The sequence below is a fragment of the Citrus clementina genome, unplaced genomic scaffold (assembly GCF_000493195.1).
Source record: "Citrus clementina cultivar Clemenules unplaced genomic scaffold, Citrus_clementina_v1.0 scaffold_3, whole genome shotgun sequence".
Taxonomy (NCBI): domain Eukaryota; kingdom Viridiplantae; phylum Streptophyta; class Magnoliopsida; order Sapindales; family Rutaceae; genus Citrus; species Citrus x clementina.
The window spans coordinates 39,121,895-39,139,883 of NW_006262339.1; the positions used below are offsets into that span (position 1 = coordinate 39,121,895).

The following is a 17,989-nucleotide window of genomic DNA, read 5'->3' on the forward strand; positions in this document are numbered from 1 at the left end:
TGGGAAAAAAATAAAAATCACTTCTATAAAATATTTCTCTCCATTTTATTCTTTTATCGGCGGGTGATTACTTTATTGAAATAAGCTGGCTAATAGCTTTTTTTGTTTTTATAAGGGGTGCGTCATCTTTAAAAAAAAATCAATTCATATTTTTTTTCAGTTTCATCAAGTGTGAAGTAAGAAAAAAAGATAATACTAAATTTTTTTTTCAAAGTTGCGTGAAGCGCGGTTCTATTTTGTAGTTTGTTTAAGAGACTAAGATGATAGAGACATGAATAAAACAACTACACAAGAGGTGAGAATTTTTTACTTGGTTTTTCTCATAAGCCTTTTCATTTTTATTTTTAATGGATTACCGGGTGAAGAAGAAAGAAGACGTGACTGAGATGGAGTTAAACTTTTGTTGGTTGGTGTTGTAAAAAAAAATGTAGAAGGTCAAAAATAGACAATAGGATTTTAGTTAAATAAGTTCGGCTCCTGAAAAGTTCAAGAAACTTGAATAAGTCAAATAAACATGACTGCAAGAGAGCACGACAGTGGTAGAGCATGGCTGCAGGAGACACGACAATAGGAGAGCACAACTACCGGAGATAAGTTCAAATTGAAAAAGTCTAGTTGCTGAATCTGGCACTTGTTGGAAGTCTTATTCATGGTTATTAAAATAAGAAGAATACAGAAGTGTTGGAGTAAATGTTGACTCCAGATAAAATTTTAATTAAGTGATAAAGATCATTAGAAGGAGGAGTTGTTGAGGATTTGTGTTATTTAAGTTGTATTATAAGCAAAAATTACATTAGAGTCGTTATACAATAGTGAAAATACTGTGAACGTAGGCCAAGTGCTCAATTATGTCAATTCTTTGAGTCTTTTTCATTATATCGCCCCACTTATTATTTCTCTAGTTCACACAAATTTATGTCTTGTTTATTATGTCACCCACTTACTTATTTCTCTAATCACTACTACAAAAATAACATTTACTGACACTATAATCAAACACGTTGTAAAAAGTGTCAGTAAATACTTACATATGCACTATTTACTTTATTTAATAAAAAAGTATCATAAATTAATGATACTAAAGTGTCAGTAAATTGAACATCAGAAATCACTGACACTATAGTATCAAAGATTTAAAAAAATATTATTAGAACTTATAAATCTTTCAATTCGAACCTATGACTTCTAAAATTGAAAATGCGTAAGTTTGGTTTGCAAGCCACTAAGACACAAATATTATGTTAATAATTAAAAAACAAAAGACATAAATACTATCTCACATCTCTTTCCCTTCATTCATAATATTGTGAATTAAAACATAGCAAACATAAATTACAAAATCCCTAGATCTACCACACGGCCGACACTCCCAAAACCTCTCCCATAACTGTTGTCACTACTTTCGATTAGCCACTATCATCATCTCCCTTCACCACAATCTAAACTTTTTTGCTCACATCTCTTTCCCTACATTCATAATATTGTGAATTAAAATATAGCAAACATAACTTACAAAATTCCTAGATCCACCACACTGCCGACACTCCCAAAACCTCTCCCATAACTGTTGTCACTACTTTCGATTAGCCACTATCATCATCTCCCTTCACCACAATCTAAACTTTTTTGCTCACATCTCTTTCCCTACATTCATAATATTGTGAATTAAAATATAGCAAACATAACTTACAAAATTCCTAGATCCACCACACTGCCGACACTCCCAAAACCTCTCCTATCACTACTGTCACTACTTTCAACTAGCCACTATCATCATCTCCCTTCACCAAGATCTGGACGTTTTTGCTCACATCTCTTTCCCTTCAAATGATAATGGCCCCTTCTATCCTTTAATTGTCTTCCATAATTTATTTCTTGTGTTGAATTTTTTATTCTTTCATTGCAACTTTTATCATTGTTTCTTTAATCTATTTCTTATGTTGAATTTTTTATTCTTTCGTTGCAACTTTTATTATTGTTTTTCAATTGTGTAGACCTCACCTAAAACAAAAGCTGGACTATCTTTGTTTTTGTTTTTTTTCATTTTATGTGGTTTGATTATTGGGATTTGTAAATGATGACCATAAAGTCTCACATGTAGCAATCATCCAGGGAATTAAAAATTATAAATTTTGATACAAACAATCTTTTGCCTGTGATGATGTTAGAGTGTGGGAGAGAATAAAAAAACAATAACCCACATATCCCAAAATGATAAGCTTTAGCAATTAACCTAATGTATTGTTAATTAATTAATTAAGCAATTATTAATGTAGTTGGAGTGGACGAAGTCGCTTCCTAAACAACCTTATCAACCCGTTGTTGTTATTTAAAAAAAAAAAATCTCATCTTCAAAAAATAATAAGAATTGATTTTTTTTTTTAAATTTTCGTGATCAGTTCATTGTCACTAACCTGAATTTAAGAAAGAATAATATTAATTAGTTTCAATCAATGACTATTTGAAGAGTATGTTTATGGTTATCATTTACTTGAAAACTTCAAGATTTATAAATGTGTGTAATTATTTGCACCCTCAAATATGCTTTTAATGTTGTATACCTAAGATATAATTGTTAAGGATAATCTAATGTAAGCAAATAAAGTATTATTACACTTGGGACTCATCTAGGAAACTCAACTTACTACTATCTTATTTTATAATAATGTTTTTATCTCTATTTAAACAGGTAAAATTCACCAATGCATAAGATATGAAAGTCCATTTTTCAGCAATAGGGGTAAAACTGTCAATTGAAGCATACCTTCAAGAATTCATCACCATAATTAAGAAATAACACATAATGTCTGCTATAATAAATATCGATCTATAATTACAGATTGTTATATAAGTGAGAAAAAGTGCATTCCATTGTGTACTCATTTTAAAGTCACCCTAGTAATTGAGCGTAAATAAAGAGAGAATGACACTTTAGTCCCCCCAGTTAGAACTAATCCCTTGATAGATTTTAAAGTGTCATAATGTGTGATAAAAAGAAACACAATGTTAAAGTGTAAAACATGCCTTTTAATAGATAAATTAGGTCCTTTTAATTGGTAGAGGCTTCGAAAAGTCAATTTGTATGTGACAATTAAAGATCACTTTTATCCTTCAACAATTTATTTTTCAATTATTTTCTAACATCAGGGATTAAATACACATTAAAAATCTATATGGAAGTAATAAAAATAAAATTTAGAGAGTCTAAAGTATCACTCTCCCATACATGAAAAACAAATGTAACACACAAAACATGTTTTTATTACAACACTACTAGGTAATTAATGCGACCGTACTGTCCAATATTATTTTTTTTGTTGAGAATCGCAACCATTAATTAATACCATAAGACTTTTGTTATGTTATATAATCATGTAGCATACATAATTATGTAGCAATCATTGGATTAAATCTAACGGTTGTAGAAATAACATGATTAATATTTTATATTTCTACAACAGTTGGATGTTCATCGAACGACTGCTATATAATCATGTATGTTACATAATTATATAATATAACAATCTCCATACCATAACTAGGAAAGCAAGCATGTAATTTAATCACTTGATGAACTCAATGATGCAAAAATTACACACAAAACATTCATAATTGACACCGTTAAATCCAGCTTCGTTTGCTAATGCCATAAATTCTTGTGTGGTTCGTTCCCTTCCTCCTGAAAATTGCATTAACATAATTATATCCGTCATGGAGGCTTCTCTAGCGGCTGCGGTAGCCTCAGGCGTTACCATTGGCATCCTATCGATGATAATTATCTTTCCATTTTCCGGAATAGCCTCGTAGCAATTCTTCAACAAAGTTAAGCAATGCTCATCATCCCAGTTATGAAGTATCCACTGCAAAATATTATTACCGATTAGTTTTAGTTATTGACGAACCTGTTGTCACACTCTTAGTGAAGTGATTTTCAAATAACTTTATTTACCTAGCTCTCGAGTTCGAATCTTAAAAAGGTTTGGGTTAAAATATTAATTTGGGATTTTCCCTGCACTCTATCTTTTAAAACAAAATTAAAAAACAAAATAAAAACAAATTAAACAAAACAAAATAACAGAAAATGACTCTATTAGTACTTCCATGAAGATTTGGATTGGGAATAAGGATTCAGTGCTGAGTTAAGTTTTTGCTGAGCACTGAATCAATAATTATTAGGTGAGAGAAATAAAAAAATAAAAATTCAAATAAATCTTGATCATTGATTCAGTGCTCAGCCAAAAAAAAAAAAAAAAAAACTCAACACTGAATCATATATATATATATATAACTTACAAATCAATAAATTTGACATGATGAAACAGATATACTGCCGGGGATGTTTTGCCTAATTTCGAAATACAATGACTAAATTGGTAATTAAAACAAATCCTACGGATGAGCATTTGCATGTTAGTTAAATCCGAAACTAACCTTCATCAAAATGGCATCCCCTTTTGGAATTCTTTCAAACATATTTCCACCTATATGTTTCACACCTACAACATATGTAAACCACGCTTGGATTAATAAACTATTGAGTTTGTAAAAGTCCAAATAAGACATGAAAGAACTTAATAGTTAGTAGAAAGTATACCGCGATAAGATGGAGCATTTTGAATAACATTGCTCAATTCACCCGACGAGCCGAAATATGAGGATATCTAGAAGTGATTATATTAAGGGTGACCCCAAGGCCACCACCGACATCCACCAGCTGCTTAATTTGCTCAAAGCCATTGTAAGAGTCAAGGATTCTATTCATAACTATGCTAGTGTGATTCAACATTGCCTTATTAAAAACTCCATTAAATCTAGAATCATTGCCTGCATACTCATAGACTCCCATTCCGTGAACCTTGTTGAATGGGATTCCTCCCTGAAGAACTGCGTCTGCCAGCTTGTACCTAAAAGTTCAAAAGATTATTATTAATTACGCGCACAAAAAGGTATTTTCAGCAATTAATCTAATAAAATGTCATCAAATGTTTTCCTGAATAATCTTATGCGGACAACTGCCCTTCTAATTAATCATCTGAACAAAATCAAAAAGTAAAATAAAATAAACTCCAATTAATATATAAATAATAATAATGCATTGGCGTTGGGTTTTTTCTTTTCTTTTGTTTAATTTTTTAACTTGGTCCAAACGTCCTTAAAAAGATAATCTCTGCTTGTCTAATTGGCGGGGTACACTTAATAAGAATATACCAGAGAGAGTATACACATAGGGAGTATCAAAGACTTTCTCAAACTCTTTCGCTTCAAATCCGCGTACTGACGTTAATTGGGTTGGAAAATGTTTAAAAATAAAAGATATTTAAAGTTAACAAGACAAACCATATATCTAGTATGGCTTGGTCTCCAGCCATGGCCAAGAGGGGACAGAGTGAGACACCATCTTGATTAAGCACAAAGTATTTGGCCACAGGTGCAAGACTGTACAGCCTCTGATTATCACCAGCTGATGAAAGAGAGCAACGAAGCACGCGGTTGGTCACAAGTAGCCGAAGGATCCGGTCAAGCATAACCCCTGTATTGGGGTTGCGGCTCGGAATCTGTGCTGCGATTTGTGCTGCAGAGAGTTTAGCCCCTGGACCTGCTTTGGCTATAATCTCAAAGACTCCAAGTTCTGCTGCCGCTTGCATAGACGCAGGTAACACTATGCTCATTGCCAGTTGCATGGCAAATGAATACGTGTCTTCTTCATTTTCTTCTTCTTCTTCTTCTTCATTGTGTTTGTGTTTGTGTTGAGTCTTTGCTGAAGAATCCATTTGTGTTCTTGATAGGTTCTGCCTGCTTTTGGTTAATTTGTGGCTATTATTATTAATTTTCTCAGTATTGAAAGTGATTTTCAAGGGTGCATTTATTGAACGCGATTGGGAGAAAACCAAGAACTGATCAGATATTGGTGTTTGTCATTGGCAGCAAAGAATCATAGAAATCCCAGGGAGAGTTAATCTAATTAGTTCAAGGGCTGATGCCTAATTTATACAAGAATAGTAAGAAGATATCTCTCAAATTATAATACCACTAGAAAATAGAAATGCACTTCGTGCGGCTTTAAAAAAAAATTAGTATTATTTTTTTATTATTTTACATTTGATAAAACTGATAAAAAATATGAATTGATTTTTTTTAAAGGTGACACAGCCTTATAAAACTAATGTTATTTATGAAAGTTAATTATTTTTTTGTTAACTTTAAAAATATATATTAATGTGTATAGTTAAGTGTACACAACATTTTTATCAATAAAATTTATGTTCACACTAATCAACTCTCCATTCTTCTTAGTATTAACAGACTCCTACATTTTACAAAGCCTAACCCTTATCATCCAACTATCTTTATCATTGTTTTACTCATGAAGAAAAGAATACTCCATGAAGCACACAATACAAAAAATTTAAATAAGTCAAAAAATAAAAACACAAGAATATTTCTAAAGAGGATGTTGGTTAAATAAAAAAAAAACCTCAAACATAACAAATCTTAAATGCTTAATATTTATATAGTTTGAAGAAGCCGAAAGACACTAAATAAAAGGTTGCATAATTAAATATGAAATTATGACATTAAAATTAGGTCCTAGTGCTATTGGTGAGGGAAGATGAAAGAACATTCCTTCCTATATTAATTAGTTGATGCAGTTTAAACCACTAAAGTTTAGTTGTTGGCCTAATAAAATAAATGAATGTTTCAAAACTATAATTAATTTATTATTAATGGTTATATATTATTGAATTTAAATAGAAAGAAGAAGAGACATGTAATCTTTTATAATATACTAATTATTTTCTATTTTTAATATTTTGTAATGTAATTATTTTTTAATCTCAATCAATATATTAGATTATAGAGAATATAAAAAGATGAGAAATAATAATGCCACAAATCTTAACTACTTAATATTTATAGAGTTTGAAGAAGCCAAAAGGCACTAAACAAAATATTGCATAATTAAATATGAGATTATAGCATTAAAATTAGACCCTAATGACATTATTTAGGGAAGATGAAGGGACATTTCTATATTAATTAATTGATATATTTAAGCCACTAAAGTTTAATTGTTGGCATAATAAAATAAATTAATGTTTGAAGACTTATAATTAATTATTATTAATGGTTACATATTATTGAATTTAAATGGAAAGAGGAAGAGACATATAATCTTTTATAATCTAATAATTATTTTTTATTTTTAATATTTTGTAATGTAATTATTTTTTTAATATCAACCAAAATATTAGATAATAGAGAATATAAAAAGATGAGAAATAATTATGCCACAAATCTTAAATATTTAATGTTTATGAAATTTGAAGAAGCTAAAATGCACTAAACAAAAGATTGAATAATTAAATATGGGATTATGACATTAAAATTAGGTTGTAATGACATTGTTGAGGGAAGATGAAAGAACCTTCCTTCATATACTAATATTAATTAATTGATGTATTTTAAGCCACTAAAATTTAATTGTTGGCATAATAAAATAAATGAATGGTTCAAGACTTATAATTAATTATTATTAATGATTACATATTGTTGAATTTAAATAGAAAGAGGAAAAGGCATGTAATCATTTATAATCTAATAATTATTTTCTATTTTAATATTTTGTAATGTAATTATTTTTTAATTTCAACCTATTTATTAGATAATAGAGAATATGAGATGATGAGAAATGGTGATGCCACATCACCTCCTTAAGTCCCAACTTTATATATATATATAGATATTTATGTTGAAAAGTCAACTCAAATCCATGTGGTGGCAACACTTTTTGCACACGATTTGAACGGGGTTTGCATGCGGTGTGGACGCGTTTGGAAAGCGGTTTTTTTCTTGATATTTGTTTCATGAATAGTGCCAACATTTTTCCTATAAATAGCTAAACATTCTTCATTTGTTTAGCATCCCAAAATTGTTAAGCTTATAAGTTTCTACACTTTTGAGAATTCTGAGAGTGTGAGCAATTGGAGAGTGTGTGTGAGAGTACTGGAAATATTTAGATTCTGGGAAAGTGAGATTTTTTTACTCAAATTTGTATTAAAATAATTGTTAATAATACAATTATTTTTTCTCTTGCTCCCGTAGACGTAGGCATATTGTTGAACCACGTAAATTTTGTGTTCTTTATTTTTTCTGTGATTATTTGGTGCGCTTGATTCCGCATTCTGCACACAACAATTTATGATGAATTTACCTTCTTTAGCTTACCACTTATATCCATCCACCCCAGAAAAGAATATACATTCAAACGATTACCGATATATTTATCGGATTTAATTGGCCATGATACTTTCAATTTTGGTTTATAGTTACCATATATATATATATAAACCGCATGAACCCATCCCAAAAGGTAAAACAAAAACAAACATATTTTTAAATGATTACGATGATACTTATCATATTTCGCTGGCCATGATACTTATCTTTGTTTTATATTTACCATAAAATGGATCACAACCCCATCCCAAAAGCAAAAATAGAAATATATATATATATTCAATTGATTACCATACATGACCTACCAGCTTCAACTAGCCATGATAATTACCACTTTTTTATTGTCACCAACTCACCATATATGCACAATACCCACCCCACTTTTCGTTTTGTTTTCCTTCGCTGACATTTATTCTTTTTTGAAATGGGTATCCAACTCTTTATGCAAAAAATTGTTAAAAAATAAGAATATCGTAGATTTTGAGGTATGGGTGAGTTAAAAACAGAGTTCGAGTGTTTGGATTCAAAGAAAATGAATGAATAAGAGAGAAAATATTGAGAGAAAATTCAATGAGTAAAATGAGAAAATGAATTGTAATCTTATTGATCTTGTTAATAACAGTTGTATATATACATAATCTGGAATGATGTACACGCGTTGTGTGGGTAAAAACAAATGCAAAGCTCAGTCACAAAACCGTTATTAACAACTGGTTAATGTATCAAGTTATATTTTTAACAATTATATGTAAAAAGAGTTTGAAAACTTCTAGCTTTTTTCGCACTTGAGGATTTCTGCATGCATACAATTAGAATGTGACATTACAGTGATTTAGTGGATGATCTTGTTCATATAGTGTGACACTGCTAACATTAATTGTTTAATTTTGTCGATTGTTTCATTATTTACAGATGTAACTGAATCACGCCACATGGTTCAAGTGGACCAAGTAGCTTCCAAAAATTCTACAGAGAGGCCAAAATACCGATTTTCCCTATTGGTTTGGCAGCCTGCATTTTATCAATTCTTTTTCTTTCTTGATAAAGCTTCAGCGTTTCTTTTCTTAGAAAAGGGACTATACATTGGAATTAAAATTATATAATTAAAAGCAGACAAGTTAGATCACGAATTGGTCCTAATCGGAATTGGTTTTCTGAAAAAGCCAAGAAGAGGGGCTGTGCAAAGAATATAACAAAGAATTCTTACGGCTTCTCTCAGGTCTCAAACTAATTCTAACTATCCTCAAAACATAATAATTAATAATACTAACAATAGCACCAATTGTCAAAAAAAATAAATAAATAAAAACCACGCGTTTTTTTTATCCATCAGACATAAACACATTCCTTATTAACCAAATTGTTCAAATTGTTATTACATAGATGGGCTTAAAACACCAGAGATTTAGAAGAAAGATAGGCGGATCATGCTAATTCTCATAGGCATAGGGATAGAGGCGAACTGGAAGCCCCTTGGGAGCAAACAAATTTGGAGCTCTTATCAATTGTTCATCCGGGATCACTTTCTCCCACTTGAACTTTCTCACTACGTGATGCATGAATAAGAGTATTTGTAGTTTTGCATAATCTTTTCCAGGACAAATGTGGTGACCACCTCCAAATGGCACATAAGAGTAAGGAACTATTGGATCGTTTCTTTCAAATCTCGATGGGTCAAACGTTTCCGGGTTTGAAAAATATTCAGGATTTCTATGTGTTGCATGTACGCTCCAGTGTACCTGCATGTAAAATGTTTCATGTACCAAGATCTTTGTGTTGATTAATTAACACTTGTGAAACTAATATTAAAATGTATTATTACCTTCCATCCCTTGGGAATTAGGAATCCTTCGTAGTTGAAGTCATCAAGAGCCTCTCTGAAAGTTCCTGACGCAGGAGCTTCTAACCTCAACGATTCACTTAACACGTTCATCGAGAACTTCATCTTTTTTACGTCCTCCATGCTCATATGCTCTCCTGGTGCTTTCGACTTTGCTATCTCTATTTGCTCTGTCCAAACACCATATGCATTAAAATTAAATTGGCAAAAATTTCCAATTGATTAATTTGATAGTATTAGTGAAATTTTTTTTAAAATGTATGTAATTTGTTCATAAAAATAAAGTTCAAAATCTATGTTGTTCCAGTTCTCCCTGTCTCAAAATCACCAAAATTATTTGTTTACTCCAAATTAATTTTTGATCCCTTTTCTCTTAAGATACGACTCAAGTGAGTCAATTAAATAAAGTTGTTTGAAAATCACACATCCTATGACCTGAATTCTAAAGTAAAATAATAAAAGACATAAAAGGTCGAGTATTTTCTTACATGAAATAATAAAAGACATTAAAAGTTGAGTATTTTCTTTTAGCATACCTTTACGAACTTTTTCATAGATTTCAGGCCGCTCCGCAAGATTTTTCACAATGGATGTAATGGTTACGCTAGGATTGTCATAGGCAGCTGAGAGCAATGATACCAAGTTCTTAGCAAGAAAAACATCATCAGTATCTCTGCCTTCCTTGTAGTTCTCGACGAGTAATCTCGACAAAACATCATTTCTTTGATCCAAGTTCTTCTTCTCCAACAATTCCCTCCTCCTTTCTTTAATAATATCAACAAAAATCTTACGCAATCTCCTGGAAGATTTAATGGCACGGTTTAGTATCGTCCCGGGGAAGTTGATGGGGAACGCAAAAAAAGCCCTCACAACGTTGCCCATCAAGGGCAGGCTCTCGTCGAGAATTTCTCGATCCTGAATATCAGCCAGCAATCGACAGGACACATCAAATGTTAGTTTTCTTGCTAGAGGGTATACTCCAACTTGTTTGGAACCATCCCAGTAACACTTGAAGTGATCTTGCACAACTTGATCGGTAATCGCCACGTGTCTCGCAAGAGCATCGGGCTCATTGAAGAATGAGAGGAATTGCTTGCGAGCCCTGATGACTTCCTCAACGGTGATCTCCTCGCCGGCGTTTTCAAAGACTTTAAGGAAAGTCACCGGCCACCAGGATCTAACAAGCTTGTAGTCATTGGAAAACAAGAACTTGTTTCCCTCGGCGCTTGTTAAAAACACCATGTTTTGGCCAATATGGCAGGTCTTGAAACACTTGGTTTTGTATTTTTGGACTCTCTCGGCAATGAATTTGTGAATGGTGTTTGTCCTGGCCTTTTTCAGGTAATCTAAAGTTTCAAAATACTTGAAAGGCCAGCTTACATGACCTGGTGGAAGAGGAAGCTTTTCAGAACCATTTTGTTTGTTGGTTCTGATGAAGAGGTAAAAGAAGTGGCAGCAGAGAGTGAGAATGAGGAGTGTGGACAGGAGGAGGAGGAGGAGCTCCATTATATTTTAGCTAGCTTGTATTGATTTTGAGTATTTTGAGAATCCAGCTTTTTAAAGGGCAATAGTCTGACCGAAAGCTATAAATTAATATAATTTAGTCAACAATGGTGCATATTATTATAATTTCAACTAATGGTGTACCACGCTTAGTGGGTGCCTGTTACAATATTAAAAAGATTTGCTGGCGGTTACAAATCAAGCTTTGAAATAAAAGGGTCCGCCTACCGTGCAACAGTTATACGGATCGAAGGATGGAAGTGCTTACGTTGGAATATCAATTATTAAAAACTCAAATTAAACAATGCTTGGATTGGGTCGGCTTTGTCAGATTTTAAAGTAAATTACCAGCTTTGAAATAAGTAGATTTGCTTTGCAACGCGGTTGGTAAGATTTTAGCAAAGGTACGTGGCGTTGTTAGACCAAAACGATGCAGAAGGGAATCTGCCTTTAGGCCCAGATCTGGCTTAGAACAGATCAATAGCCCGCACGTTTGGGTTTCCAGCCTATATACCAAATATATTTACCAAATATTTATTAAGTTCTTTAGCAAGCCTAGCAACACATACATCTAAAGGCTTGGGTGCATACACAGTACCAGATCCGGTTCCCGGAAATGGTGCTCTGAAGGAATGGAGGGAGAAGAGAAGATTTACAACTGAGGATCGAGATCTGGTCTCTTGCCTCAGAGGAAACGTACAATTTATATGGCAGATCTGATAGAGATCAGTCTGCAGAACATGCTTTTAAAATTAAATTACCGAAAATTAAATTGCTTTAAAGTAAATTGCAGAAATTTAAATATACATGGAATTGAAATGGCTTTAAATAAAATTACAAGTGCTTTAATAAAACTGAAATGGAATGCTTACATTGATTTCTGTTCTTTGTAGAGAAGAAAGGGAAATAATGGGAAATTAATCTGAAGACAGGAGAATTTCCTTTTTGTCTTCGGATTCCAGATTCCTATTCCCAGAGAGAGAGAGAGTTTTAGAGAGAAGGAAGAGAAGTAGAGAGAGAGGCTCTGAAAATTGGAAATGAAAAACCTGAGGAGTCTAAGTCTTCCTCTCGGTTTTTATACAAAAGAAAATTAAACTGTTCACTGTAGCGGAGCTTTGAGTGCACAGTAATCTTTGGAACTCTGCACTGTTCACTGTAGCGGAGCTTTGAGTGCACAGTAAGCTTTGGATCGTATGAAACAGTAGTCTTTGTAGCGTATGACGGAATAGTGACTTTGTAGGAATACGGGTGAAGAGACATGTGCGCTCTCACTTGTGTCCAGAGGACCACCCGGAAATACAAGAATATCAAATAAATATTTCTTCTTTTTTTTAAGTAAATAATCAAATAATTATTTACAATGCTTTAAAGGAGAGAAAATTCCAAAACAATCATCTTCATTTTCGTCTCCGAGAGAAATGGTTGGCTCTTCATCTTCGTCTTCATCTTCAGAGGAGTCAGCCACTGATGACTTTGACCGGGAGGCGAGGAGCTGTTCCATGGCTTTGAAGTATTTTTCTTCAGTCTTGGCACTTGCTAAAAGGGCTTGGGCTTTGGATTTTTGAGAAAGGAAAGTGCCTTGGGTTTTTATGTCTTTGATGGTTGGTTGTAAATGGCATTTAGAAGAAAGCCATTTTTCAATATCACTAGTAGTCAATTTGGATTGTTCATCGAATTTTGACCACCATTTGACTTTAAAGGTTCTTTGAAGGATTAATTGGGAATCTTGAGTGTGATGTCGGAGACTCCACATCCAAACCCAAGGGAGAAAGAAGTTTGTACAAAAACAGAGAAGATGATCCCACCATCCTTTAAGTTGACCAGTAAAACCAGCAATTAGGATTTCTGCAATGGCCTTGTCAGAAGTTCCCGATTGGGTTTTATAGGCATTGGCTGCCATGGTCATTTGCTGCAATACACCTGGAATGTTGTATTCTGACATTCCATCTATATTCCACTCATAGACAGAGGATGCATTATATCGAGATTGATTTAATGCACTAGGCCTGTTGTCTATAGTCAAATCAGGTGGAGATTTGGAAGTAGGGAGGGCTAATTCCCAATGGATTTTATTGGCTTTGGGAACAGGTTCTTCGGTAAAGGCTTCTAAGTCAGAAGAGGCAATAGAAACCCGGTCTAGATTTAATACTCCAATCTTGCTAGATTGGGGAGTATCAGGGGCTATCTGAACTTTGCTAGATGAGGAAGAAGCAGCTTCTATCCTATCTAGTTGTTCTCTAATGGTTTTGGCAAAATCTGATTTTGACTCTTGAACAAGCTTTTGACTAGTTTTCGAAACCTGAAAAGGTTTGAAAATAGGTTCCTTAAGCTTTTTGTCAGAATCCGATTTTGATGGAATAGGAGAAATCGAAGAAACAGTAATGGTTGACTTTTGGAATTGGTTTTCTATTCTAGTCAACTGCTTTCCGATAGTATTTAAGTTAGCATTACAGAAATTATTCTGTTGAATAATACCACTTAAATTGGCTTCAGAATCATTTGGCTTTGGAATTTTCTTTGATTTAAAAAATGTTTAAAAAACCAAAGTCTTTTTTCTTCGTTTTCATTTGAATAAAAATCATTATGAAGAAGGGTTTTATCCAAATCAAAGTGCTTTTCAATAACACTTATAACGTCTTCTGTGACAGCAGAGACGTAGAGGTAGTCAGTAGGAGAAGGTCCTTCTCTTCTCGTCTTCGTTTCATGTGGACTGCTAATATAAATGGGATGAGGTACTTTTGTGGTATAGTCAACATGAATCCTCTACACTGTAGAACATCGTCCTTTTCTAGTTCTTCTTCCGGGAAGACTAGTGATTCAAAGCATGTTGTGAGTTCGGAAGAATTCGTTATTGAGAACTTTGATAAAGCAATTGATTGTTGGGAACTTCCAAAGATTTCAAAAGAACAAATATACAAAACAAAAAAGTTTGATTTCCTAAAGAGTGATTATGTCATAAAAACCGAAGAAAGAGACATAACCTTTTCTTCACCATTTGAAACAATTCATTTGTTTTCAGAAAAATATTTAAAGAAGTTAAAAGAAAAGAATTTTAATTACATCCACATTGGTTTGATCCAAATAGGAATAAAGCCTTTAACCAAAGAAGGCTTGGATACTTCTATCCTTGCTGTCCTTAGAGATGGTCGATTCATCTCTTTTGATGATTCTTTACTAAGTAGCATCGAGTCCAGTCTATGTAAAGGTCCAATTTCTTTTGACTGTTATCCAAACATAACACTTTCTCTAAAAGACAAAAATATTTTGGAAAGCATGATTTTACAGATTAAAACGCAACTGAATTTTGTCTTTTTTCAAAAATTACACTATTTACCCTATATTTTATAAGAAAACTGAATAGATATTATAAGTTACAAATTTTTATATATACATCATTTTTTCAGGATAAAATCATAAAATGATTTTTGAAAAAAAATTTAACTGTTATTATTATTATATTTATTAATATTATTAAAATTTATTATTTTAATTGTTATGATTGCTTTAATTAGTCATTATTATTGTTATTTATTGACTTTATTACTGTCACTATTATTAAAATATATTAAATTTATTATTAATGATTTTTAATATTATTTTATTAATATTAATATGAATAAAATTATTAATTTTATTATTCTAATTATTATATTAATATTAATGTCGTCGTCGTCGTCATCATCATTAAACTTTATAAAAATAAATTATACTATAATATTATTTTATTATATCATATTATATTTATTTAAAAATAATTAATATGAAAATAATAATTTGATATAATTAATAATAAATTTAAATAATTTTAGTTTAATACTAGTACAAAATTAATGCAGTACAGGATAATACCAATTACCAAACGTTATATAATATTATTATAATTATTATAATATACTGCTAATGTAATATAATATAATATATTACATGTGCATTACATAATACAATACAATATAATATAATATAGTGCACCAAATGGACCTTTAACTTTTTGAGTGATGATGGTCTAGAGGGATGTAGAGAAAGTAAAGATAATCGTGGCAGATCTTTTGCAATGGTTGATTAGCTATCATCACAAAGTTTAGGCTAATACAATAAAAATTAAGCAACTACCCTATATTTAAAAGAGCATTTAGAAACCAATAAATTTACTATTCAATTATTTTTAATCAAGAATAAATAATGAATTATCATTATAACAAGAAACATGAAGCTCAAATGCTTTTGAAATATTCTGTAAAAAAAAACTAACTTCCTTTTATATTATTCTTTGTTTATCTTTCTATAACTTTGTTGGGCTATATATATATTGATATTTTATAGGTAAATTAACATATTATATGTATAAATAAACTAACATGTCACTAATGCTAAAAATAAAAATGTAATAAAAAAGTAAAGTTTTGTAATATTAAAATAATAAAATTTTACAACCCATGACTTTTTACATGTTTCTTATTTTGAAATTTCACCTTTTTTATTTTATAATTTTCTAAAGTATCTAGGTTAATAACCTATGTTCTTAATACATATTCAGTTTATTTATTTTACATTAAATATATATTATATAACAAAAAATATTATTTACATTTATCAAATTTTCATGTGTTTAAAAATTTTATGTGATATTACATTATTATATTTACACCATCAATCATTTTTATGATCAAATTAAGTCAATGGATCAAACTTTAAAAAATTTAAAACAACCGAAGTTACGTAAGTGAATATTTAAAAAATTTTAGCTTTTATAATTTTATAATAAACAGTAGGGACTTAAGTGTTAATAACCAATTGAACACATCCTAGCCGTTGAACACTTTAACCATTGATCCATTGGTTGAATTGAAAAAAGACAAAATTTGGGGTACCGTGGAACTGTTGCACGGTTGGTGGACCCGAAATTAATATATATATATATATATACACACTGGAAAACGACAGTGAGCCACTGGATCGACATGAAAATGATATTGAGCATTTTTCATTTTGCATTTACACACGGGGCGCAATTCCACTGCTCTTTGATATGTGAATGCTGTCATCTGTAACATCATATGATTATATATGTAAAAATAATTCCTAATAAGGGGTTTCTTATTTTAATAAAATAGGGAGCAAATAAAAATATAGAAAAATCGTACAATCTAATGTGTTTTATCATTTTATTACAAGTTTGTCATTAAGAAGGATGAACATAGTGGTAGTGCCAAGAATTCAATTTACTAACGCTTACGTTCAAACAGTAATATAATTGAACAAAATGGTTAATAAATAACAAATATAAAAATAAAAATTCATTACAATGCTTAATTTAATACAATTATAACAATCCTCAACTTGGTTTCATATATTGAAAACGTGTATGTATATATATATATATATATATATATCTGTGTGTGTATGTGATATTTTAATTATTTTTAAATTTAATAGGGGCTTTATGGTAATCAAGTTAAAAATAGGAGAAATGTCAAAACAAAATTTAAAATTTTGAAACATGGCACTATTATTATTTTTTTTTTGGTTTGAACCACGAGGTGGTCCTGAGTGGGCCCCAACTGTGGGAGGCGCTTTTAAACCCATACTACAATCCATACTAATTCCCGCTCGCACCGGGTCGGCCCGTAAGGGGTAAAGTGCTGGCCAAAGTGGTGACTTCATACGATAGAGGAGTTTGAACCCCTGACCTCTCTTAAAGAGTGAGAGTGCCGAACCACTCACACCAACCAACTTTGGTTAAACATGGCACTGTTAAGTCTGTTATTAATGACCATAAATAATAATACAATTTTTAACTATTTTTTCCTTTCCTTTTAAAAAGGTTAGGGGTGGATAAAGTTAAAGTTAATTTTTTTAGCCCCTACCTTTCATAGGTGACTGGTTAAACAAATCTAATTAAAATCGTTCAATTAAGCCACTAGAGATATATAATTGTGAACTAACAATATAAAAACTATGATTAATTATTGATGAGATCTTCTTTTATACAACATGTTTATTAATAATGTTTTGAATTGATAAATGCTAATTACTCACTCTTTATTTGATTAGGGAGAAACTTAGATCAAGATAGCACATGATACTTTAAACACATTGTCACCAATCTTTTTGTGGTCCAATATAAATACACAGAGCTTTTTCATTGCCATTTTCCTAACATTAGTTTTAGTAACTGCGAAAAGATTTTTTTTTTCCAAAAAATCATCTTTTTATATTTACCAAACTTTGATACGCTTCTTCTTTTTGACTTTTCTAACAATTTTTTCTTTCATATGTGTTGAACAGTCTCAAAGAAATATTTTTTAGCCAAAAAATAATGAAAAAAATAAATCTGTATGTCTAAAACTTAAAATGTGCTAGTAAGTAGTATCTTCCTACTGAATTGGCATTTGGCAGGGATGTATCCTC

General features: G+C 31.3%; 1 protein-coding gene and 1 pseudogene across 1 annotated transcript; both read right to left on the reverse strand.

Annotated features, from left to right (window-relative positions):
• Positions 1 to 3,563: 3,563 nt before the first annotated feature.
• Positions 3,564 to 5,970, reverse strand: LOC18046844 (annotated as a pseudogene).
• A 3,693-nt stretch (positions 5,971 to 9,663) lies between these two features.
• On the reverse strand, positions 9,664 to 11,584 carry LOC18046845 (beta-amyrin 28-oxidase). The gene is made up of 3 exons (XM_006443019.2): positions 10,615 to 11,584; positions 10,061 to 10,248; positions 9,664 to 9,977 (listed from the first exon to the last, which is right to left on the reverse strand). The coding sequence occupies exons 1-3, from the start codon at positions 11,582 to 11,584 to the stop codon at positions 9,669 to 9,671; spliced, it is 1,467 nt and encodes a 488-aa protein (XP_006443082.1). The 3' UTR covers positions 9,664 to 9,668.
• Between the last annotated feature and the right edge of the window lie 6,405 nt (positions 11,585 to 17,989).